Source organism: Pollachius pollachius (genome assembly GCF_949987615.1).
Source record: "Pollachius pollachius genome assembly, chromosome: 16".
Lineage (NCBI taxonomy): Eukaryota > Metazoa > Chordata > Actinopteri > Gadiformes > Gadidae > Pollachius > Pollachius pollachius.
The window spans coordinates 16,540,677-16,564,941 of NC_136949.1; the positions used below are offsets into that span (position 1 = coordinate 16,540,677).

The following is a 24,265-nucleotide window of genomic DNA, read 5'->3' on the forward strand; positions in this document are numbered from 1 at the left end:
ACTGAGGCTGTTATGGTTGCGTTGCTTGGAGACCAAACCAGTTTGAATCAAAACACAACATCACCACTAAACAGCTGAGAAGCGTGTGTGTGTGTGTGTCTGTGTAGTTTCTGTGTGTTTGGATGTATATGCATGTATTGGTGTGTATGCATATGTGTGTGTGTGTGTGTGTGTGTGTGTGTGTGTGTGTGTGTGTGTGTGTGTGTGTGTGTGTGTGTGTGTGTGTGTGTGTGTGCGTGTGTGTGTCACGTATACATGTGTGTGTCTGAGAAGGAGGAGGACAACGGGGTTGTAAATGTTTTTGGGGCATTCCACGGTATCACCCTTGTTTGTTTACGCCTGTCGTCGCAGCAACCACATCTCCAGCCCCCCGCCCCCCCGTTGTTCAGAGAGAGGGAGACAGAGTCAGAGAGAGAGAATCATAAGGAGTGGTGGTTTAAAAGCAGTTCATCGACTCAACACCGCCCCCTGTTGACAAACACGCAAGTGTACATGTCTGTGTCCACAGAGCAGTGCACACAAACGTGCACTGCTCTGTGTTTCTTCACTACTTTATGAAAATGCTCTGCATTTTCCGACCGCAACCTCGAAGCGGCGCCTTTGAAAGTCTGTCTGTGATTCCACCGTTTTCTAGCTCAACAAGATTGAACTTTGACCTCAATCACTGCACACTGCTCTCACTAATACACATTCAACGTTGCTGTAACGTTGGTGTGAGTTTGTGTATGTGTATGTGTGTGTGTGTGTGTGTGTGTGTGTGTGTGTATGTGTGTGAGTGTGTGTGAGGTTTAGTGTGAGTGTGTGTGTTATGTTACAGAGATGTTGAATGTATTTCGATGTTATATATTTAGATGAAGAATATGCTGATCTTACTAAAGTATTAAGAAGAAAGAAGCGGCCTTGATGAGGACGAGCCGCGGGAAGCGGTCGTTAGTTTAATCTAAAAATACTCAACATAAAAATGCACATCTTGAAGGGCTTTTATTGTGAAAGGCATACCTATAATCGTGTTGATCTGACAACGTATCAGATTTTGATTTTGAGAGACAAAATAGAGAGAGACAGCAGGGGAGAGAGGAGGAGAGAGAGAAGATTTAAGAGAGAGCAAGGGATATGACAGGAAGAGAAGGGAGAGGGGGAATACAATGCTTATGAAGATATTTAAAGATGATTAAAGCTCACTGTGTTTGTCAGGCCGAGTGGGGGTGCATTCAGGAGGTTGAAGCAGTTCACCAGAGTTATAGAGAGTTAAATATTATGAAATGTTGTGTGTCACAGGTCGTTGCTTTTATCAGCACCACACCACCGCTTGGGTTGAGAGTGTTTGTGTGTGTTTGTGTGTATGTGTGTCTGTGTGTGTGTGTGTGTGTGTGTGTGTGTGTGTGTGTGTGTGTGTGTGTGTGTGTGTGTGTGTGTGGTAAGCATGCGTGCAATTGTATGCATGTGTATATCTGTATATCTGTATTTGTGTGTTTGTATGCATATTGTGATGGAAATTTGCACCAGGTCAAAGGTTTCGGTATAAACGGAGTCATCCGAACTTATAATAATTAGGCTAATTTATATAAGTAATAAACTTACAATAACGTACAACAAACACATAATCCGAGGCCTAAGATGAGAGTTCGCCCTGCGTCTCTCCAAGAGGTCCACTAGGAGCAGTTCAGTGCATTGGCAAAAGCAAGGACTTCTTATACAGACAGGTCTCAGGAACTCTGAGAACAGCTCTGCTCCTCAATAAATCTATCGAATTGGTTAATCAAATGGTAGTAAACAACAGATGAAACTCCTCATGATGTGTGACGGAAGAATCCATATGTTGTTTTCTTTTTCACCATCTATGCTGGACGAGTCCCGTGTGTCTGTACCTTGTACTCACTATTTGGCAGGAAGTTGGGCCTGGCGTGCGAGGGGGTGTCTTTCTTTTGGTTGCGATGGGGCAGACCCTCTGATGGACGGGGCACTAATATGTCCACCGTGGTTTCTGGGTGAGGAGATGGTCTTCAGTCCGGTGAAAGTCTCATCAAAAACAAGAGCTTTGACTAATTGGATGATTACTAGCTGCTAGAAGAATATTCACGCATCCAATCGCACATGAAATAAACATTTATGCAAACAGAAACACGCACAAAAACACACAAGCAAGCATGGACACACAAACATTCAAGAAAAAACTCACACATGCACACATACACATCAACATAAACATACACATGCCGGCCCAACCGTCCCTAAAAGTATCTTTATTTAGCCTGTAAGCTGTCAACAGAGCTGTTACTTTGTGTTAAGGTGTTTTTTAAAATAAATACAATTTAATTTTCATGTAATTTGCTTCGCAGAATAATACACTACTTGTCATTTCTATAAATAAAGCACTTTTAAGACTTTAAACAGTAGAGAGAGAGAGCAAGAGAGAGAGAGAGAGAGAGAAAGAGAGAGAGAGAGAGAAAGACAGATAGTTACACACTGCTTCCTTTTGGAGAGAGGATACTGATGTATTCTGTAGTTTGAATACACTGATCGGAATCAGAGACCAAAACAGGAATAATGGAACTCAAATTCTCCCCCCCCCCACACACACACACACAGACTGACAAAGAGACACATACACACACACACACACACACACACACACACACACACACACACACACACACACACACACACACATAATATTCCAGTAGTGTGTCGGTGTGGGTGGATGTGTTTATTCTGTGTCCGGTAGCAAGTGTGTGTGTTGAATTTACGTTCTGCGCGACAGGCTCAGGAACGTGACCAAAAAGAGAGTTCACAAAGGAAGCGCTTTCAGAGTAATTTATTTTCCTTCTCAACTTCCTAAAAATAACCAAAACACAACTAATGACATTGCTCTGTGTGTGAGTGTCTTTGTGTGTGTGTGTGTGTGTGTGTGTGTGTGTGTGTGTGTGTGTGTGTGTGTGTGTGTGTGTGTATGTGTGTGTGGAGTATATAGTGTATGCAATTTGAGCTGAAGCCAACCTACGAACAGATCTGAGTGGAGGTCCCCTTTGACAGAGTGTAGCACAAACCGGAAACCAGGAACCATGAAACCTTTCCTGAAGGGAAAACATACTTATGGTGTGTTCGGGATGCATCGTAAGCCATCGGCATGGGTTGCAAAGTGGGAAAAACTCCCAGCTTTCATGCAGCACAACCCATTTGGTCGTAATATCTCGGGTTTCTGGGAGTCCAACGAGTTCAGTGAGGTTGACCCTACAACTCGAAAAACAAAGATGGCTGTGCCCCTAATGAGATTTTCTTTTAGCTAACAATAGCAATGACTAGCCAATGACTGTTCTTCCCTGACTCGTTGTGTAGAGATGCCCACAAAGACAAACAGGAATGCTATTAGTGCTACAAGCCAGGAAATAATGTCACAAGAGCAACTCGTGTGAGTGATGTACGATGCATCTCGAACACACCAACTACATCAATCATTTTTTGAAACACAACCATTTTGACCAACTCTTCAAAATAATTGTGGATATGCCTCTGTACTCCAGTACCTTGCCTTGTTCATCCCACTATTATTTTAGGATCCTTTGACTCCAATGAGCACTTTAAAGACAAAATTAGACAGAAATTTACCGAGACATACCAGCCCTGTCATTAAGCGACAGTGGATGTCACATATATAGGAATCATCCATTCACACTGATTACAGAAAAAAAAAAGTCCCTTATGGTGATATTATAGCCTTCTCGTTTCTGACAGTAAAGCCCGGTGTATCTACTAAACAAAAATCGACGTGCATACAAATCCTAAAATGACAACTAAAATCCGCCGTTTTGAAGACTAATCTGTCTTATCCATTCCTGTTTTATCTTTATTAAAGGGAATCAACCCCATCGTATGTAAAACATTTTCTGTCCCTGGCTTTAAGATTAGGGCGGTTAGCGGCAAATCCCTTCCATTTTGACGGTTATGTGTCTGTTGTGGGTTTTCATTCATTCCCTGTCACTCTCGCTTGTCCCCCTGTCCTCTGTCCCTCTGTCCTCTGTCCCTCTGTGTGTGCCTCACCCCCCCCCCCCCCTCTATCCGGCTCTCTCTTTCCGTCCATCCCTCTCTCTCCCTCTCTTGCCCTGCGCCTCTCTCTCTCTGTCCCTCTCTGTGTGTCCCTCGCTCTATCCATCCGCCTCACTCTATCTTTCCCTCTCTCTCTCTCTCTCTCTCTCTCTCTGTCCATCCCTCTCCCCCTCTGCCTCCTCCCTCCTCTTTCTCCCTCTCTCCCTCCCTCCTTCTCACCGTCTGTCTCTTCCCTCTATTTCTCTGTCTCTCTCCTCCTCTCCCTCTCTGAGTTTCACTTCCGCTCGCCCCTCTTGCCCCTCTCTACCCCCCCCGGTCTCCCTCTCCCCCCCCCTGTCTCCCCCCTCTCCCCCCCCCCCTGTCTCCCTCCCCCTCCCAGCACACCACGGTGCTCCCGTTCATCATCATCGAGATGCGGACCACCTACCACCACTACCCCAGCCGCTGCTGCGGCCTCGGCGCCGTCTTCTGCTTCACCGTGGGATACGTGCTCTGGTAGGAGGGACCGCTTTCTGGCTCCGCCTCTTCCACTTCCACTTCCTCTGCCACTTCCTGTCTGGTCCGTCCAGACGACAGTAGGACAGGTTGTGTTGGGTTAGATTCAGGTACAACAGGCTAGGTGGTTTTAGGTTAGATTGGATTAAATTAGATATTGGATTGTTTTTTATTCCATGTCAGATTAGAATAGAGGTTGGTTTGGAGTCAATTTGATTACATTTGATTAATTTGGATTGGATTATTCTATATGGGATAATGTTATTATATTACATACAATTATCTTAATTTAAGATTACACAAAATGACCCCAGATTAGAATAGATAATATTCCTTTGGATTGGTTTGGATTCGATTTGATTTAATTTGATAAGGTCATTTTAGGGAATTAGGACACCTCGTCTCTATTTACTTTCCTCTCTCTCTCTCCCCCCCCCTCTCTCCCTCCCTCTCTCCCTCTGTGCTGATGTCTCTCGCCCTCCCCAGGGTGTGCTGGGTGCACAGTGTGACGGGGGTGTGGGTGTACCCCCTCCTGGAGCGGCTGGGCTCCGTGTCCCGGCTCTTCTTCTTCTCCTGCCTGCCCCCCCTCCTCTCCCTCTTCTACGTCCTGGGGGAGACCCTGAACAGCTACATCTGGGACCACACATACTCAAGTACTGCAATACTACTACTACATCAATACTAATACTACTACTGTATCAATGCTACATCTGGGACCACACATACTCAAGTACTGCAATACTACTACTACATCAATACTAATACTACTACTGTATCAATGCTACATCTGGGACCACACATACTCAAGTACTGCAATACTACTACTGCATCAATACTAATACTACTACTGTATCAATGTTACATCTGGGACCACACATACTCAAGTACTGCAATACTACATCAATACTAACACTACTACTGTATCAATGCTACACCTGGGACCACACATACTCAAGTACTGCAATACTACTACTACATCAATACTAATACTACTACTGTATCAATACTACATCTGGGACCACGCATACTCAAGTTATACAATACTACGAATACTAATACTGTCTCAATACTACATCTGGGGACAGGCATACCCAAGTACTGCAATACTACAATACTGCTACTATATGAATACGACAATACTACTACTATATCAATATTACAATACTACTAGTATTACTACGATACCAATTGTCTCTCCATTGTAAGTAAACAGTGGGGGTGGAGTTGAGTGACAGAAACACACGTTGTGACTTCCACTTTATGGCTTTCTGGCTACGGGCTTAAGGCAGCGTACAGACGGCTCTAGGGGATTCCCCGGCCTGACGTTCATTCTGAATTATTAACCAAAACATGTACACCCATTGGTAGGTTATTGATAAATGCTCAGCATAACCGGTGGACTTAACCGACTGGTTGGATGATCTGTCCATCCCACATCTGGGTGGACACTCATACGATACAATATCTAATCAACATCACACCTAGTGGTGAATAGTGTTCCTTTAACATAGCACTTATTAATTATTTACAAATGTATGTTAATGTTTTGCTTAGAAATGACTTAAACGTTATTATAAAGTGCTACAAATTATTATAATAACTTTAAAGGCAATACAAATATGTAACTTAGAGGCGGTATGTGCGGCTGCTTTATTCGACGGCTATTAAAATAAAATTGTGAAGCGATTCGGAAGGATTAGCACGGCGGCCATCTGCTCGTCATGTTGTGCAGCCTCAGTGCCACTGCTCTGAGAAGGAGCTTATATCACATCCGTCCACAGGGTGTCTGCACATAATGGTGTGTTCACATCCACAATGACTCGTGGATTGCTGTTATTTGCACAGAAGAACCGGTGCTCCAGTGTAATAGTGCAGTCATTGTCCCGTCAAACTGAGGTCAACAGGAGAGGCGTAGCGGTCTCTTGAGCTGCCTCTCTACTCTACTCTATATGGATGCAGCTACATATGATAAAATGAATAAGAATTGATTGCATTTATTTAGGGGTTTTCTAGCTACCCAAAGCGCTTTACAAAGTGAGTATGTGTGTGTATGTGTGTGTGTGTGTGTGCGTGTGTGTGTGTGTGCGTGTGTGTGTGTGTGTGTGTGTGTGTGTGTGTGTGTGTTGGAGGTATGACAGATAGGACTGAATTTAGTACTGCAACTGCCTCTACTACTACTGCCAGTATTATGAATAATATCCTATCGTATCATATCATATTCATTATTAGGTTTCAGTCAATGTGAATCAATAAATGATCAATTGAAAACAGATGACAGTAATAGTGTTGACAATAGACTCTAGATGTCAGAGGGGAATAGAAAAGCCTTCACTGTAGTCTAACAGATCTCTCTCTCTCTCTCTCTCTCTCTCTCTCTCTCTTTTTCTCTCTCTCTCTCTCTCTCTCTCTCTCTCTCTCTCTCTCTCTCTCTCTCTCTCTCTCGCTGTGTGTTCCAGATAAAATCAAAGCTGAATGATGATTGGCCGCAACGCCCCGTGGAATCAACAGATCAACCGATCAAACCAAGGATAAGAACGATAAGTCCCGGCCCTCCTGGGCCCCAGAACAGCACAAACGCCAACCGACCCTGTCAATAACAAACAATAAGTGAAAAAAACCTGTCACCAACCCTTGCTGAAGGAAGATAAAGGGTTAAGGATCATCATAACCACCATCGTTACCGTAGCAAGCGCTGTGTTCACAGAGAGACCAGCAGGAGAAGAGCCTTCGGTTTTCATATGTGCCCACACAAACAGATGCACACATGCACACGCAAACACACACACAATCATAAACACATGATCACATACAGAGTATTTAACGCCCTTCGGTATCAATAAGTATTTACCCATCTACATACTGTCAGTTCTTTATTAGCGTGCCGACAGTAGTAGTTCATAGTAACAGGCATCAGTGAGCATCTTGTGTGAGGTCATGTGAGGGACACGCCAGACGGCAGATGGTTCCCTGCATCATGTGGAGTCTGATGAAGACCCAGCAAAAGCACAACAATACAGACTACAGTTTACCACAAAGATTGGATGTTTTTTTAATGCTGTTATTGTATTATAATTGTTACTAGTAATATTATTATTTTCCATTATATAATTATTATTATTATTCTTGACTACTATTTGTATTAATTTCTAGTATGAGGTTAATCAAATAAATGTCTGTATGACATGTAGGATATGTATGAAATATGTTATGCTATGATTATATGACATGATATGATATGAGCCAATATTATATGATTGTACTGGACAAATGTACACACACAGGGTGATGACTAGGCAGGGAGGCGGACAGACGGACGGACAGACAGACCGCAGGAGAGACGGGCAGACAGACACACGAGAAGAGAGACCGAACGGCAGACAGACACACAGAGAGTCAGGCATACGGTCAGACAACTTGGCATACAGGCAAAGGACAGACACACAGACAGTGTATTTACTGAGATGAATGTGTGTGTGTTGATAGTTAGGCCCCTGTCTGCCAGCTCTCACACACCACCTTAATAAAACTGGTGAGCTAATCCACACACTCTTTATGTTTTCCTACACGGTGTGTGCGTGTGTGTGTGTGTGTGTGTGTGAGTGTGGGGTTTTAAGGCTAGCGTTTTTTGTGTTTGTGTTTGTGGGTGTGTGTGTATGTGTGTAGCTGTCTGAACTCACATTTGTATGTCTATATTGGCGGTTTTGTTTGTGTGTGTGTGTGTGTGTGTGTGTGTGTGTGTGTGCGTCAACTACATGCTTACACAGTCAAAGTAAAACCACATACCTCTTCCAAGTATGTGTGTGTGTGTCTGAGTGAGTCTATTCAATATAGAGAAATATGACCAGACTACTAGACTATGATTTCATGTTTGGCCTGCCTCACTGTGGCTACAGACACACAAACGCACAAACATCCTAGACACATAGATACAGCGACACATCCCACCCCACAGCCAAACAGGGATGAGCCAGCAAGCTAATGAAAAACACGTGAACACTCACACAAACACGCACGCACACACATACAAACACACACACATACACACAAACATATATACACATACACAAATACACAAAAGAACAAACTTGAACACACACACACACATACACATATACACATACACACATACAAAAAATAACTTGGTGACACAAACACACAAACAGAGTGGTGAACCTGTTGCAGGACACCCAGAAGATGGGAGGATGAGGTAGAAGAGAAAATTCTCTTGCTCCATTTCTTTATCTCTCTCTTCATCTCTCTCTCCGTCCCTCTCTCTCTCTCTCTCTCTCTATCCCTCTTTCTCTGTCTCTAACGGTTATTCCAGACCCCTGTTACCATGGTGACCCAAAACACAACCCTGATATTATAGACACAATGCCGCCACAATCCTGAACAGAGCTTTCAGTTTGATTTTGTTTCTATCCCTCTTTCATCTCTCTCTCCATCCCTCCTCCTCCCCCTCCCCTGCCTCTCCCTCTGTCCTTGTCTGGTTCACATTATTTTTTTCCTTTAGTACCTTTTCCTGTCCCGTCTCTCTCCCTCCCTCCCTCTCTCTCTCTCTCTCTCTCTCTCTCTCTCTCTTTAAATATAGATCTGACCATGGTGTATGATAGAATTCGATTCTATTTTATGAATCCAATTAATATCATGTATTTGACAGGAAGCACTGGAAGAGAGAAATCGATAGAAGAGGGGAGGAGACAAAGAAGAAACCTCAACAATTAAACATGCAGGAAGGACGATAATGTGTGTGCCTGTGTGTGTGCGTGTGTGTGTGCATTTGTGTGTGTGTTTGTTCTGTCACCTTAATACAGTATGACATCTCACTTCATCAGATCAGCGTTTGTGTGTGTGATTGTGTGTCCTTTTTTGGAGAAAGAGTTTGACGTACTCTGTTCATTATGTCTTTGCACTCACTCTGAATGTCTGTGCGTGCATGTGTGAGTGTGGGATTGTTTGTGTAAGTGTGTTTGTGTGTGTGTGTGTGTCTGTGTGTGAGTCAGTTTTTTTGCGGATGTGTGAAGGATGTGTTTATGAATATTTATGCATGTCTGTGAACGTGCTCATTTTTTGTGTGTGTGTGTGTGTGCTGTCTCTTCATTAACACATCAAGTCTTTTACTCAAAGGTGAAACATTCTGGAATATTGTACTCTGCATAAATTAGCATACATTTGCATAGCAAACTCTGACTTGGTGAGCTTGCCTCTTTTGGTCAGACAGTATTTTACTTTTCCTAATCGCTTCATAAGCAGGCTACCCTCTCATTATCCCCCTCAGCGTGTTAATAGCTCCTGAATCCCAATTCTCTACTGGTTGACACTGGGAGCTGCCCAATACAACCATAGTCTTCTACTGGTGGGAACTGTGAGTGTACCAGTAAATCCAGTCTTCTACTGGTGGACATGGTGAGATTCCCAGTACAGCATTCACCTGGTGTGTTTGTTTATGTGTGTGTTTTTGTTTAATGCTCTCACACACACAAACACAGATACACATATTCTCACTATAAAAAGCCTCCAAGCACTCTAATTAATTTTCAAACAATTGCCAGTAAACACACACAAAATCATATACACACAACTTGAAGATGTTGCTACCGTCAACCTGCATTGTCACGATAAAATACACTGTCAGGAGTGCGTGCGTGCGTGCGTGCGTGCGTGCGTGCGTGCGTGCGTGTGTGAGCGTGCATAAGATGCTCCCAAACACTGGACCATGTACCACTGGGCGTTGGCTTATTATTTAATTCACGTTGTTTGTTGTTGGCACGGTAACATTCTGTCATTGTGTCAATGGCTTTCATTTACATTTGAAGTGCACTCATACAGTAAGGTATACAAAGGGATTGTTTGTTTTTACCAAAGAGAAAAAAGGAGACAGTTGTTACTTGAGTGCTGCATGCAGCGCTCAACTATTGTTCTTCATAAGTTTTATTCTTTCTTTCTTTCTTTATTATTCTCTACAAACTTTGGGACCTATCTCCTTCCTCAAATTTTTTAATATTCAGAATAGCTTGGAATCGCGCGCTTCTTTTCAGATTTTTAAAATATTTTATACTTTTAAGATATTCCACTTTTAGATGCTATCTTTTTTTTAAGATGGGAGTCAATAAGAGGACAGCAGAGCCGTCCCTCCCATTGACTCGGTACTTCAACTGTTTAAGGCGTAACTAAATCAATTTTCCCCGTTTATCTTCATTCAAACGATATAACAAAACTACACCCTTGTATCTTCAATAATATCTAAACAGAATTTCGATATCATTTAAACTTTCCTCAGAATCACAGTTTTAGGTTAATCAGGGCCGTAGCACCAAATTCTGGGCCCTGTGTACAAGAGGTACTGATGCCCCCCCCCCCCAAATTCTCCCCCCCCCCCATGGGGGGGGGAGAGAACAATTGTTGACCGGGGGGGAGGGGGGGGACATGGCCTGGAGGCAGTTTGCCGCTCAGCACAGTGTGCGGCTCCTTCCACTAGGGGATGGTAGAAATTTCTAAAGACAGAATTTCTTTTTTTTTTCTTTTTCATGGGGCCCCCCCACAACTGTGTACCTTATACCCGCAGTCCGATGGCCCTGAGTTTCATACCGGCTTCGTTTTCACTGGAGCGTGAGGACGTTCAGCAGTGTTGCCAGACTGGGCGGGTTACGATACTATGACTATGTCCAGCAGACCCTGTTTGTTAAGTGATGTCGGTTTCTGAAGGGTGTAAATAGATGTAATCACATATCTTTGTGTGTTACACTGATCATGATAGGTAGACAGAAAAGGCATATAGATCATGTGAGAGTAGGTGTGTAAATGAAAGACAGTGCGTCCGTGTGTCCTGCAGCATAGAATTGCAGGCTGCTTATCGAGAGAGAGAGAGAGAGAGAGAGAGAGAGAGAGAGAGAGAGAGAGAGAGAGAGATTTAAGACCATTAAGGATTTAACATTTTGGTATTGTAGATTAATACCTATGCGTACGGTGCCCCCTACTGGGGATGTTACGCTATATCTTCTCCAGTATTATATTTAAAGGTCGCATGGCATTTAAAGGTCGCATGGCATGATACTTTATGGATATATATATATATATACATTACGTTCCCGAAATTTAGCCGTGGTGCAGAATTACAGCCACTACGAGCCAGTCGCACTTTGAGCTTCCCAAAAACGCGCCGTTTCGGTGTCTTTAGCTTTAATGCAAATGAGGAGGAGAGAGGCGGGTCAAGGAGGAGGGTGGGGGTGTGGCCCTGAGCAGCTTGAAGCCACGGTACCATGCGCTCTGTTTACAGTGGATGTACCGCAATGGCGAGGCGCACAAAGCCTTTGGCCGTGTTCTGGAAATATTCGGGAGTCCTGGAACTCTTTATCTAAATAATATATTATACATAGATATCTATATCATATCATATATATTATCAAAGCCAAACGCTGTGTGCGCCTCCAGGAGATATTATGGATCTCAAACGACTGCGCCGGGTTCTCCCGCGTCTCTGGTTCTTCCACGTCGACATCAATCTGAAGTAGACTGAACGACGACATGGAAGAGAAGGGATTGTTGCCCTGCAATTGTTGACTGCGATTTTCTCCCGCCGGAGCCTCGCCGCCTCGGCAGCGGGCAGCGCCGAGGCGGTGGTCCCTCGCCAGTGGGAAGCTGGGCACAAGCGGCAGACAATCTCGGGCAACAATCCTTTTCTCCTCCATGTCGTGGTTCATGTACTTCAGGGAGTCAAAGCCAAAGTTCCTTTCCCCCCCAATACCTTTTCAACCATGGCTGTCAGATAACCCCCACTACGAGTCTTGTTGTTGAAATACCAGAGTCTGACTTATGCTCCATAACACCAAACAGCAGAACGGTTATCCAAATAAAGAAGTGTAGCCCTACAACACTTGCATTACAGTCCTGGAGATCTATATCTAAATAATATCATATAGGCCTACATATAATAAATATTATCACGGCCAAAAGCTTTGTGCGCCTCCAGACGATATTAGGAATCACAAACGACTGCGTCGGGTTCTCCGACGTCTCTGGTTCTTCCACTTCCACATCAATCTGAAGTAGACTGAACCGCGCGCTGCCCGCTACCGGGAGTTGGTGCTTCGCGGTGATGGTGCCTCGGGGCAGCGAGGCTCAACAATGGCTGAGATAAGCCCCACTACAGTCTCGTTGTGGAAATACGAGAGACGTCAGAGAACCAAAGTGTTATGCACCATAACACCAACAGAAGAACGGTTATCCAAATAACAAGTGTACAACACTTGCGTTGCAGTGTGTGTAATCACACACACACACACACACACACACACACACACACACACACACATGCGGCGCTCGCAAGGTCGTAGCTCATTGTCTCATTGGCGGGCCAAATTCTCTTGGCGGCCAAGGCAGAGAAAGGGGAGGTAGCTTGGCCCCTTATGACGACATATGGGGCCACATTCCAAATCAGCGCGCTTGAGCTTCCATTTTTTCAAAGGCGAGCTGGATACCTAATGCTCGTTTTACACCGAACGCAAGTTTCAGCCACTGGGGCACCATAGGCAGGCTAGGGGAACTAATATTAATGTTAGAAAACCTCATAAAGTGAGATTTTCATGCCATGGGACCTTTAATTAATACTGACTTTGATAGTATATACAAACAACATGCTTCAAAGAAATATCCAGGAGCTGTTTGAACCAACACATTTAATTGAAACAAACAAATTATATATATATATATAAAAATACAAATTATTACGATTAAAAGTCAATGAGATATTCCTGGGGAGCCTTCAATCCTTTCTTGCTTTGGGTTTAGGGGCTGAGAAACCAGAAATAAATAGAAGATGGTAAATGATATAGTTTTAGAGGTCTAGCATTCATGAGTAGAGATGGAATAAAGACAAGCAGAACGTTATTCACCGTTTGGGTTCTCCTGTTTGTAAAAGGCCTTCAGCATCTCAACCGCCTCCTGTGCCCTGTAGCCTGCTACACACTGCATACATGTACACACACACACACACACGCACACAAATCAAAGAAATTTGCATGCAATAGCAAAACGACACAAAACACAATTTCATCAAACACAGGCAGGTTAAACAACACAAACATGAACTCCACTGCTTTCTTGCTTAGCATTATAAGCAGGGGCCTAGGCCTTGGAAGTACGCATAAATAAACCAAGGGAAAATAATAACATGGATCCTTTTCGGCACACATAAACACATACTATTAAACTGTTGCAGGGACCTTTACATGTTCTACTTGCCTGCACGATATATAAATATATTGACACAGGTATAAATATAGATAACAATAGCATTAGCAAGCAGTAGAGTGACTTGACTTGGAATCGATCACAGACCTTGAAGGCGCTCCCAGTGTGAGGGAGCTGTGCAGCGGCGACGTCCAGCACCGAGCCACAGCCTCCAAACCGCTCGTTGCCACAGCCATACACCACCACCGGGATGTCTGGGGGGAACCGGGTCAAAGAACCTCATAACAATAGGGCATCTGACACACACACACATGCACACAATGAACTGTATTCAGGTATATGGATTACAATCACACTTTTGAATTTACAAACATTTACACACACAAAAACACACACACACAAAGAGTGAGGATACGGAGCAGGCGCAGGGCAGCAGCACACATGATGCAGGGCTCCACCGTGACGTAAAGGACCGTCCTCATGCACACACTCTGGGGATCCACGTCGCCATGCCGACACCACTCCAGCACCTGGTCCAGGGCCACCATCTCAGCATGACGGGTGGCCTGAGACGGACACACACACACACACACACACAAAACACACACAGAAGTTTATCTATGACTAAAATGAACGTAAACTAATTTATGTTACCAATCGTGAATATTAAAATATTCTCCAAGTGTGTGCACTGTGCACTGATTAAAATGAATGCTTCAATATACCATTGATTATTATTATCTATTTATTCATGTAATGTAGCATTGACATACGAAAGGATAAATCAGATGTACACACTTAAACCAATGAAGTACTCTCTACTCCTACATTTTTGGTCTCGTTGACCTCGTTTCTGCCCTTTCCCACGACCTGGTTGTTGTAGACCATGAGGCAGCCGACAGGAACCTCTCCGTTCTCCAGAGCATCCTTGGCCTGAGGACGGAAAACTATCAATGACCAGGACAGACAGCTCTAGAGATCACCAGCACTCTCACCAGGGCTCAAATACGACCCAATAGATGCAAACACGCACATTTAAATTGTAAGCACGAACATGTCAGTGAGGTATGAAGCCATATGTGTCAATTCGATTGCTGGCTCACTGTTACTTTGAATGAACATTTACCATGTCAAAAGCACTGGCCATCCACTTTTCAATTTCTCCATCGGTTGGACAGAAGCCCGGTTTTAAATCAGCGCCGTTCATTTCGGTCTCAGTTCCCGTGGTTACTCAATGTACAATTTACAACGGCAAAGTTAACAAAAGATGCATGAGTTATTATGAAATTTATAAGTGTAAATGCAGGAGAACCTTCATCGTGAACACCATGCCGCAGCACCCGAAGGGGAAGATAATATTGTTGGGACTGGGACCTTACCAGACATGAGTAGTCGAGCGGGGAACAGCAGACCACACCAGACATGAGTAGTCGAGCGGCGAAGAGCACACTTCCTGCTTACTTGCTGTCTGTCCCTCATCTGACCACCATGGAGGTAGACTCCAGCTAGCGATTAGTTTCCCCGAACCAATGTTTAGGCTGTAGCAGTCGTTTAAACGTGCTTGTTGTTGCGCGGATTGTCCCGATCTGTGGGTTACAGCCACAATGTTCTCGTCTGTTTGGAATTTCGTGAAACGCCACAAGAAGAAGTTCTTCTTCACAGGAGCTCTGGTCGGAGGTAACTTCATGTGTAACTCGCTAATAAGTAGCATATTAGCCCTTCAGGAGGGCTGTCACATTAGCAATGACCCTGCAAAGCAAGGGATCACTATTACTTAGTTGTTAAGCACTGTGTTTTCTGCAGATGTGTTGACTGTCGCACCATTGTGGTGCAACATAATGTGGTTAGCATGTAGGCTAAGTCAACAGCAGGTGGATTTACAAGTTTGACTGTGAGATTATGTGGATGATTCTGAAACAAAGGTGATTAACGTTATGCCTGGGGACTGCATCCCATAATGTAGTGAAATGTTATCTAGTTTGTTGTGACAAACTTAAGGAAGAGTTCAAACTCTGGGCAGAGTCTGTTTTATCCTCAAATTGGGAATACCTATACTATCGACCCTTGCAATTACTATGCTTTGTATATATTTGTCGTAATTACATTATAACACTGGACTTTAATCACTCTGTCTGATGTAAATATGAGGTAAACTGTGCTAACAGTAGAACAGGGTATATGCATGACAATTGATAGTTATGTGAGATATTATATATATATATATATATATATATATATATATATATATATATATATATATATATGTGTGTGTGTGTCTTGACTGCAAAATATTATGTCTGCATCTTCAAAAGATCATAATTTTCCAGCAACGTTATACTTTATTCGAAGGAAATTTTATTATTTTAAGCCCAATAAGACAGGGTGCAGTTCTATCTGAAAACTTTCTGCTAACTCTTTATATTGCTTACATGGTGACGTCATAGTGTTTTGGTCATTGTTAAGTAATTAATTTGTCATTATTAGTCATTCAATATGCAATGAGATTGTTGTGTTTGAAACTGCCATTGTGTTTTATCACACGAGACATGGAAAAACAAAGTTTGGATTAGCCTATTATACATATTTTTACTTTTGTTTAGGCGTTGCATGACTATAACTCTGTTGTCAATGAGTACTCTTACAAACCCGGGTTCACCGGGGTTGTAAGAGTAGGGTTCCCATGATGCATTCTGATTAACAAGCCCAGTAGCAACATTTTGCTAATTGGTCCATGACTCCTCCCCCTGGCAGGGGCGTATTTCCTGGGGAGGTATGCCCAGAAGAAGATGCGGGACATTGGGGAGAGGGAGGCGGGGGAGTACATCTCCCAGGCCCGCCGGCAGTTCCACTTCGAGAGCAACCAGAGGACGTGCAACATGACCGGTGAGGTTCACCAAGAGGCAACCGATCAGTTTACCGGCTGAATGAAGAGCTCCAATAAGAGCGGGAGCATCCATGACTTGTGGCAATAAAAAGCAATTTGAGGACCACTGGGTCTTTGCAACCACTGTAACTGTGTGTGTGTGTGTGTGTGTGTGTGTGTGTGTGTGTGTGTGTGTGTGTGTGTGTGTGTGTGTGTGTGTGTGTGTGTGTGTGTGTGTGTGTGTGTGCAGTTCTGTCCATGCTTCCTACACTAAGAGAAGCCATCATTCACCAGCTGAACTCGGAGAGCCTCACAGCGCTGCTCAAAACCAAGTAAGTGGAACCCAGAACACATTCTTTATCCTAACTTCCTAACTCTTTCGTAGTGGTGATGCTCTACGTCATGCTATAATAGCTGTTTTGGAGCTGTAGGACTGTTACCGTCTAATAGTAAAACTGTTTATGATACTTTTTATTCTAATAATGGTCCAACAGCTTCTATGTTCATTCGATTAGATGAGGCAGACATATAATGAGGACAAAAAAACATATACAATCGCATCGCACACCACCTCATACCATGAAAATATGAATAAATTAATAAATCTACATAAACAGGCCACAACTACAACTTTTGAGTAGCCCTTATTTAGGATAAGAGTGTATTGAGTTCCTAATTAATTAATAAATAATAAATATCCTACTGAAATTGTGTTGGTAGTTTCTGTTATATGTTATGTCAGTCTAATTCTTCTCCTCTTGCCCCTCCCCCTCAACAGACCAGCAAATAGGCTGGAGATCTGGGAGGACCTGAAGATCATCAGTAAGTTCATCTTCTTCTTCACATCAGCCATATGCAAACCGATCTAGCGAAGCCAGTGATTAAACCGATGGCTTTCTCCAACTTTATGGAGATTAGTTATTACAAATCAGGAAACGGTATTTGTAGGATGTTTGACTCTTAGCCTGAGATCAATCCCAAAGTTCACAGCCTAATCTACAGCCATCCTTGAGCAAGATGCCCTCTAACCCCTACCTGCTCCTGATGACATGTATCTGAATTCATAGTTAGTCATTTAGACCGCTGAATGATTTCTCAAGAGATGGATTGTGCAAAACGGTCCATAAAAATGCCTGCATGTGATTCCTCAGCCACTGAGCTGCATATGCTAAGGAAGGGCCCAGAGGGAGGGTTGTGGGGGAGGCGGTGCCCGGCGGTGCTGACCTGGGTCCTACTTCCCTCCAGGTTTCACGCGGAGCATCGCGGCCGTCTACAGCACCTGCATGCTGGTGGTGCTGCTCAGGGTGAAGCTCAACATCATCGGGGGATACCTGTACCTGGACAACTCGGCAGGGGGCGCCGCCGCCGTACGTAGACCGCCGGGGGGGGAGGAGTTTGTGTGTGTGTGTGTCTCAGTCTGTTATGGAAATATATGGAGAAGAAGGGAATGAATGAGGGGAAATAAGATAAGGCAAAAAATGGAATCAGAAAAAATCATCTCTCCGAGATATTCTTTGAGAAGTCAGTTATTGTTTGACATTGATGAGACAAGAATTTGACAAAATTGCAAGTGATGGTGTTGACATCTGCGTGCTGTTGACGTGTTGGCTGTGTGTGTCCAGAGCTCCATGGCTCCTCCAGATGTGCAGCAGCAGTACCTGTCCAGTATTCAGCACCTCCTGGGAGATGGTAGGATAACACACACACCCAACATAATACACACACACCCAACATCATCCACACACCCAACATCATCCACACACACCCAACATCATCCAACCACACACACACACACACAAACACACAAACACACACACCAAAAATCATACACAAACACCCAACATCATCCACACACACCCAACATAATACACACACACACACTCAACATCATGCACACACACCCAACATCATACACACACACAAACCCAACATCCTACACACGCACACACCCAGCCCTTTACATCACAATAACGATATACCCTGCCTGTTCTAAACAGCAGTGTTACTAATCTACCTCTCTCTCTCTTACTTTCTTACCCCCCCAGGTCTAACAGAGTTGATAACGGTGGTGAAGCGAGCGGTCCAGGAGACATTTGGAGAGTGAGTGTCTGACCATGTAGATTCAGTTATAAATCTCCCAAGTTTTCTGTATGTTGATTTGTTATTTAATATTTTGTGTGTCTATTGCAGTGTGTCTTATCTGTGTCTCTGCATTTGTGGGCACGTTTTCATATATGTGGTCCGTTGTGTGTGTGCAGTGTGTCTCTGAAGCACAGCCTCTCTCTGTCGGAGCTGGAGCAGCAGGTGAGCTGGGTGAGGGCCCAGGTGGAGGGGGGCTCCTCGACGGAGTCCGGGGCCCCCTCCCCGCGGCCCCTCACCTGGTACATGATGGCCGATGAGGAGAGCACGCTGGCCGACCAGGTGAGACAAGTCACCTTATGCCCTGAAGACAAACCCATGCAAATCTTATTTAGAGGGACTAGTGACATTTGTAAATATTGACCTTTGCCGGCCTCCAACTGACATTTGACTGTTGAACTTACTTCTCTCATCTGTGTTCTACTCTCTGCCCTCCCCTCCCCCACAGGCTTGTGGGCTGACAGAGAACGACGTGTTGACAGTGAAGCTGCTCAACGAGACCAGAGACATGTTGGAGAGGTAAACCACACACACAGTGCTGCTCAAAGTCAATGGTCATTTATTCATGGTTATTTACAACCAGGGGAGGAGGTCAACTACCTCATCCAAAGCACAGTCCTTATCAGCCCAGTGTGCAGGGCTCGTAGTAGCAGGGTTCTCATGTAAAACAGTCGGTAAACAGTGAGGGTAATCAGACGCTCCAGGTCACTACAGGTAATGAAATGTTATTAGTTCTCTCCCTCTAGTCGGCGGTACGTTACTTCAAGAAGATCACTCAGATGCTGTCTGTAGTTGCTAGCCCCCCCATGTGGCAGCCTGCTCTCCCTTTAACCCCAAGCACTGCCGGCTTGACGATCCTCAGGTCTGCCTTGTTAGGGGAAGAAGTCCATATAAGGCTTGGGGGTGGAGCCAGCAGGCTGCAAGATATCTCCTTTCAACTACTATTCCCCTCCCCCTCCCTGCCATCTGCAACCCAACCTTCCCCTCAGATCCGAAGGGAGGGGCAGTCTAGCTACCTAGAGCCTCCCTCCTGGAAAAGCCCTCGGCATTCCGATGGGCTGCCCCTGACCTGTGGCAATGACAAAGCAGAGGGTTTCAGTAATGGGACCCAGCGGGCGTAACTGTCCTTATTCCACAACGTCCAAACCAGTGGTGCATGATCCGCAACCAGGCTGAGGTGACTTCAGGGTTTTGTAAACCCCACTAGATTGCTAGACATTCCCTCTCCACCGTGGAATGTTTGGTTCCCACGGCAACAACTTCCGGCTCATCAACACGACATGGGAGGTGGTCCTCACCTCCTTGTCGATGTGACAAGACGGCGCCCACCCCTGTTTCCGACGCGTCCGTCTGCACCACCAGCGGTTTGGTGAGGTCAAGGGTTACCAGCATGGTGTCTGAACAAAGTGCTCCCTTTAGGTCCTGGAAGGTGTTCTCCGTCTCCTCCGCTCCAGGTCACATGGGACGAGCAGACGGGGCGGGGGGGATTCAAAGTGGGAACAAACCTCAGATAGTAGCTGGTCAGACCCACAAACGCGCGTTCCTGTTTCTTGGTGAGGGCGTGGCCAGTCCTGTATCACCTCAACTTTCTACATCTAGGGTTTCACACATACCCCCCCCCCCCCCCCCCCCCCCCCCCCCCCCCCCCCATGGTGTAGCCCAGGTACTTCGCCTCCTGCAGGCCAAAGGGTATCTTCCTGCAGTGGAACAGCCAAACAGGAGTGGCCAATGCATTTCTCTCCCGTGCCTCGGGAGCTAAGCACCGGTCCCTAGCCGCTCCATCAGTTCATCTATTCAGGGCGTGGGGTAGACGTCGTGATATACAGACAGTCTCCCCCCCCCCTCGATGGGCTTTGCGCCCCCTGCTGGAGAGCACTGGACAGCTAGGGATCCTCCATTTGAGCCGCCCCAAACCGACCGGATGATGAGGCAGGCTCTGGTGCCGCCTGGTGGTCAGTGGGGAACAGGTCGCCCTCAGTGCCTCAACTGCCTCCTGCCATGCGTCTCCCGAGTTGCTCTCTGAGAGAGGGTTGGTTGACTCCTGGTGGCCCGGTGGGCTCCTCACTGGCTGAGGCCGACAGCATCGCGGTTTCGGACAGGTCGCCCGCCACACTCGCACTTCCTGCCGTCTGGGTTCAGCAAAGGGCGTCGCCTCAGGGGGCTGGCTCAGGGTGTCCCTGCGTCCCTTGCCGGGATCCCCCCATGGTCCTCCATCCTCGTCTGTCTGTCTGTCTGTCTGTCTGTCTGTCTGTCTGTCTGTCTGTCTATCTGGTCGATACCTCCAGCAGATCACTCTCTCTAGTCGGCTGTCTGTAGTGTCTAGCCCCCCACGTGGCAGCCTGCTCTCCCTTTAACCCCAGCACTGTCTGCTTAACCATCCTCAGGCTGGATCAGGTGGTCCATATAAGGCTTGGGGGTGGAGCCAGCTGAAAGATAACTCCATTCAGCTACTATTCCCCTCAGTCCTCCCTGCCGTCTGCCAGTGTGTTTAATTCTTTCTTCCTTTTTTGCCTGTAGTCCGGACTTCAACACGGTCCTCAACACGGTCCTCAACCGAGGCTTCTCTCGTCTCCTTGACAACCTGTCAGAGTTCTTCCGCCCGCCCCCCGGGAACTCTGCCCCCCTCTCCGCTGCTGATAGGTCAGTTACACCATGGATCTGCCGGTCGACCAATCAGTGTCGACCCGTGTTGTTTACTATCTGCTAGCGACGGACAGTTCAAACCATTACCTTGAAGTTCCTCTATTCAAATATCATCTAACACGTCTGTCTGTCTGTCTGTCTGTCTGTTTTCCTGTCCGTCCGTCCAGTCTGGCTGAGGTGAGCCTACCACTGGCTAAGATCATCCCCATCATCAACGGTCAGATCAACACCATCTGCAGTGAGACCCCCAGCTACTTTGTCCAGGTAACACCCCTCAGGATACATGATCACTGACTAGACAAGTACGACTCAATTCATGTGGCATATGAACCAATGCACCCAAGTTCCCCTCGGGTACTAACTAACAACACTTTGTTTTTGTTTCTATGTTTGCACCCAACCTTTGTCCTTTGTAATGCTGCTGCTCTATGTGCCCTCAATTGCCCTCCTGGGGACAAAAAAAGTTTTTTTGATTTGAATTGAAGTAGGGCTGGTCGATTTGGCCAGAAAGATATAAACTTTTACAAATACGATTTTGCTGTTCAGCCATTTCCCAAACTGTAGGAAAGTAAAAATGCAAATGATTCAATTAAACCGGAAAGAAAGCCCAGCCCTACCCTCAAGATGTGTTTTTGTAGAACCAGCTCCATTACCAAAGTGGCTCCCACTTCATCCTCATCCCTCTCTGTTATAATACCCCTCTTGCTTCATTCCGGCACACCACAATAATTCTCTCCATCTCTCTCTCTCTCCTTCCCGTCACTCCCCTCTCTCGTTTGTCTCCCCCCCCACCTCAGGACCTGCTGATGATAGAGCAGGTGAAGGACTTTGCGGCCAACATCTACGAGAGCTTCAGCGTCCCGCAGGACCTTCAGCAGTGAAGCAAAAACCCAGAGGAGGAAGAGGACTGTGGTGGCCATGCTTCCGGAGCAGCCCTACCTCACCCCCTTGGTCCTAGTGCCCCTGGTCCTGTACACGCAGTACTGAGTGGGGACCTCTCTATCTTTGGAGATCGAGTGCTAGTCTGTGGACTGGTGTGTTTACCGGACACATGTTGGATGGGCCGGTTGTCACTGCTAGATGCATCCTGGAAAATTGAGTTTTTAATTAAGCCTTGGATTTGATTCTTGGTTACGTCACTGACGCAAAATAGGGAAAACACTACAATACAAGTTCCCTAACCCTCAACCTACGAAATGTCAGTTCAACAGTAATTGACCGTACATTGCAGCATTGACGTTATACTTTCTGACTCAACACATACAGCTCAGTCTGAGGTACAAGGAGAAAATCTGAGTTACAAAGAAACAGTATGCCACACAAGTTATTGGCACAGCAAATTGTGCTGGATTGAACTGGCCTCAAGTTGGGTGTTGTTGCTCACTTTATTCACTAGGTGTCACCCTCGTTTCACAGCTGGGACAGTTTCTTAGACTATTCAAACCATTGTTTTCCTTATTCTTTTGTGAAAATATATCTTCAAATATATAAAAGTATTGGCCATCAAATTTCCTAATTTGTCTGATAAATTACTCCAGATTGAGTCTCCATCCTGAGTCCCCCTGATTTTTTAGATTTGGTTCTTTCCCGCTTTAGTTCCTACAAAAACTACATTATAGGGTTGTATAACCCCCCCCACCCCCCTTTTAAACATGTATACCTTGTTCCTTTTGTATAATAGTTTATTCCAGTTTATTTAATTATAATGGTCAATTGTACTCTGTGTTTAGGTTGTTGCAGATTCAGTTTACTATTTGAAGACAGGTCGATTTATTGTGAAATTGAAAACGTTTGAGGCTGTTAACAATATATATTTTTAAAGCATGACTTCTTACCATAATGACCCAGTCATGACCACTCATTGGCCTTTATCATCGGCCAATGAGGGCTGCTGATGATGATGCTGAGTAAGGCATTGAGTAACAATTAAATGCTGACTGCTAATTGGGTGTAGCCAGAATGTAACACTGTAAATAATAAAATATTTGGCTGTTTTTTTAACATAAGTCGCTGAATGGTGTAAATTAAGTTGTTTGTATCGACCTGTTGAATAAACAAAGTCAAATGAAGTTTAATATATAACTGATCTCTGAGGGTGTTTCTATTCCCATACTGTAAATGCAAGTTTATAAATAGCTCAAAAGATTACAGATTACATAATATTTAATGACATGGGATAGGGAGGCAGCGAGTAATAGGCTAAAAACCGCACTACTAAAATGTCACGATTTGGTAACCGTAAAGGCCTAGCTAAACCGAGTGTTCTGGTCTCACTCTCCAATCAGGAACGTTGCTACATTATGGTGCAACAATTGCAAAGTAAGGGTAATTAAAGGGGTAATATTATGCCACAAGTGGGAGTGTCTACCTAGATTTAAGTTTGATGGATCCGTCTACCAGCCTACCCAGTGGACTGTAGCAACTAGTAGGTGCCTTCACGTCCCATGGAAATGGTAAATACCAAAAGCCTAATCACACTCACACCTGGAGGCATAATATCACCCCTTTCAACAAAAATAAAGTTGCCGGCACAACCAACCTACAGACTGTAGACGGAATGAAAACAAAGTTACCACAGCTATGCACCAGCTTAAAATCTTTTGTGGCCATGCTGTGGGCTAGGCTACATTAGCAAAACAATGACTATGCTAGCTTTTCCAATCGTTTTTCCCAAAACTTTCAACTCAGAGCTGTTCCTCTATTTCTGAAGACCACCTTCTGGGATGATTACTCGATGAATGGTTGGTATAACGTTAAGTCAGGGTGGCTCCCAATTTGCTATTGTCATTCCCATGTGACACTCGACATACCATCGGCCGTTGTAGGGGTTCCCCTCACCCTACAGGATATCGGATCATAACTATTGAACTATGTGACCCCTCTCCGTAGTAA

General features: G+C 45.0%; 3 protein-coding genes across 3 annotated transcripts in view; 2 read left to right on the forward strand and 1 right to left on the reverse strand.

Annotated features, from left to right (window-relative positions):
- aig1 (androgen-induced 1 (H. sapiens)) overlaps nucleotides 1–7,113 on the forward strand; it is a gene marked incomplete at its 5' end in the record, with an annotated part of 13,421 nt that extends 6,308 nt beyond the window's left edge. The window contains 3 exons of the mRNA XM_079753423.1: nucleotides 4,424–4,539; nucleotides 5,026–5,192; nucleotides 6,996–7,113. Of these exons, the coding sequence (XP_079609549.1) occupies nucleotides 4,424–4,539; nucleotides 5,026–5,192; nucleotides 6,996–7,015 (303 nt within the window). The 3' untranslated portion in view covers nucleotides 7,016–7,113. The remainder of the gene's footprint in view (nucleotides 1–4,423; nucleotides 4,540–5,025; nucleotides 5,193–6,995) is intronic.
- Nucleotides 7,114–13,280: 6,167 nt separating this feature from the next.
- adat2 (adenosine deaminase tRNA specific 2) lies at nucleotides 13,281–15,046 on the reverse strand. The gene is made up of 6 exons (XM_079753965.1): nucleotides 14,855–15,046; nucleotides 14,557–14,661; nucleotides 14,144–14,294; nucleotides 13,876–13,982; nucleotides 13,431–13,503; nucleotides 13,281–13,329 (listed from the first exon to the last, which is right to left on the reverse strand). The coding sequence occupies exons 1-6, from the start codon at nucleotides 14,933–14,935 to the stop codon at nucleotides 13,301–13,303; spliced, it is 546 nt and encodes a 181-aa protein (XP_079610091.1). The 5' UTR covers nucleotides 14,936–15,046; the 3' UTR covers nucleotides 13,281–13,300.
- Nucleotides 15,047–15,207: 161 nt separating this feature from the next.
- On the forward strand, nucleotides 15,208–23,405 carry pex3 (peroxisomal biogenesis factor 3). The gene is made up of 12 exons (XM_079753418.1): nucleotides 15,208–15,405; nucleotides 16,480–16,611; nucleotides 16,842–16,923; nucleotides 17,370–17,413; nucleotides 17,837–17,958; nucleotides 18,214–18,280; nucleotides 18,637–18,691; nucleotides 18,850–19,012; nucleotides 19,179–19,249; nucleotides 21,248–21,370; nucleotides 21,541–21,637; nucleotides 22,171–23,405. The coding sequence occupies exons 1-12, from the start codon at nucleotides 15,333–15,335 to the stop codon at nucleotides 22,252–22,254; spliced, it is 1,113 nt and encodes a 370-aa protein (XP_079609544.1). The 5' UTR covers nucleotides 15,208–15,332; the 3' UTR covers nucleotides 22,255–23,405.
- The last annotated feature ends 860 nt before the right edge of the window (nucleotides 23,406–24,265 follow it).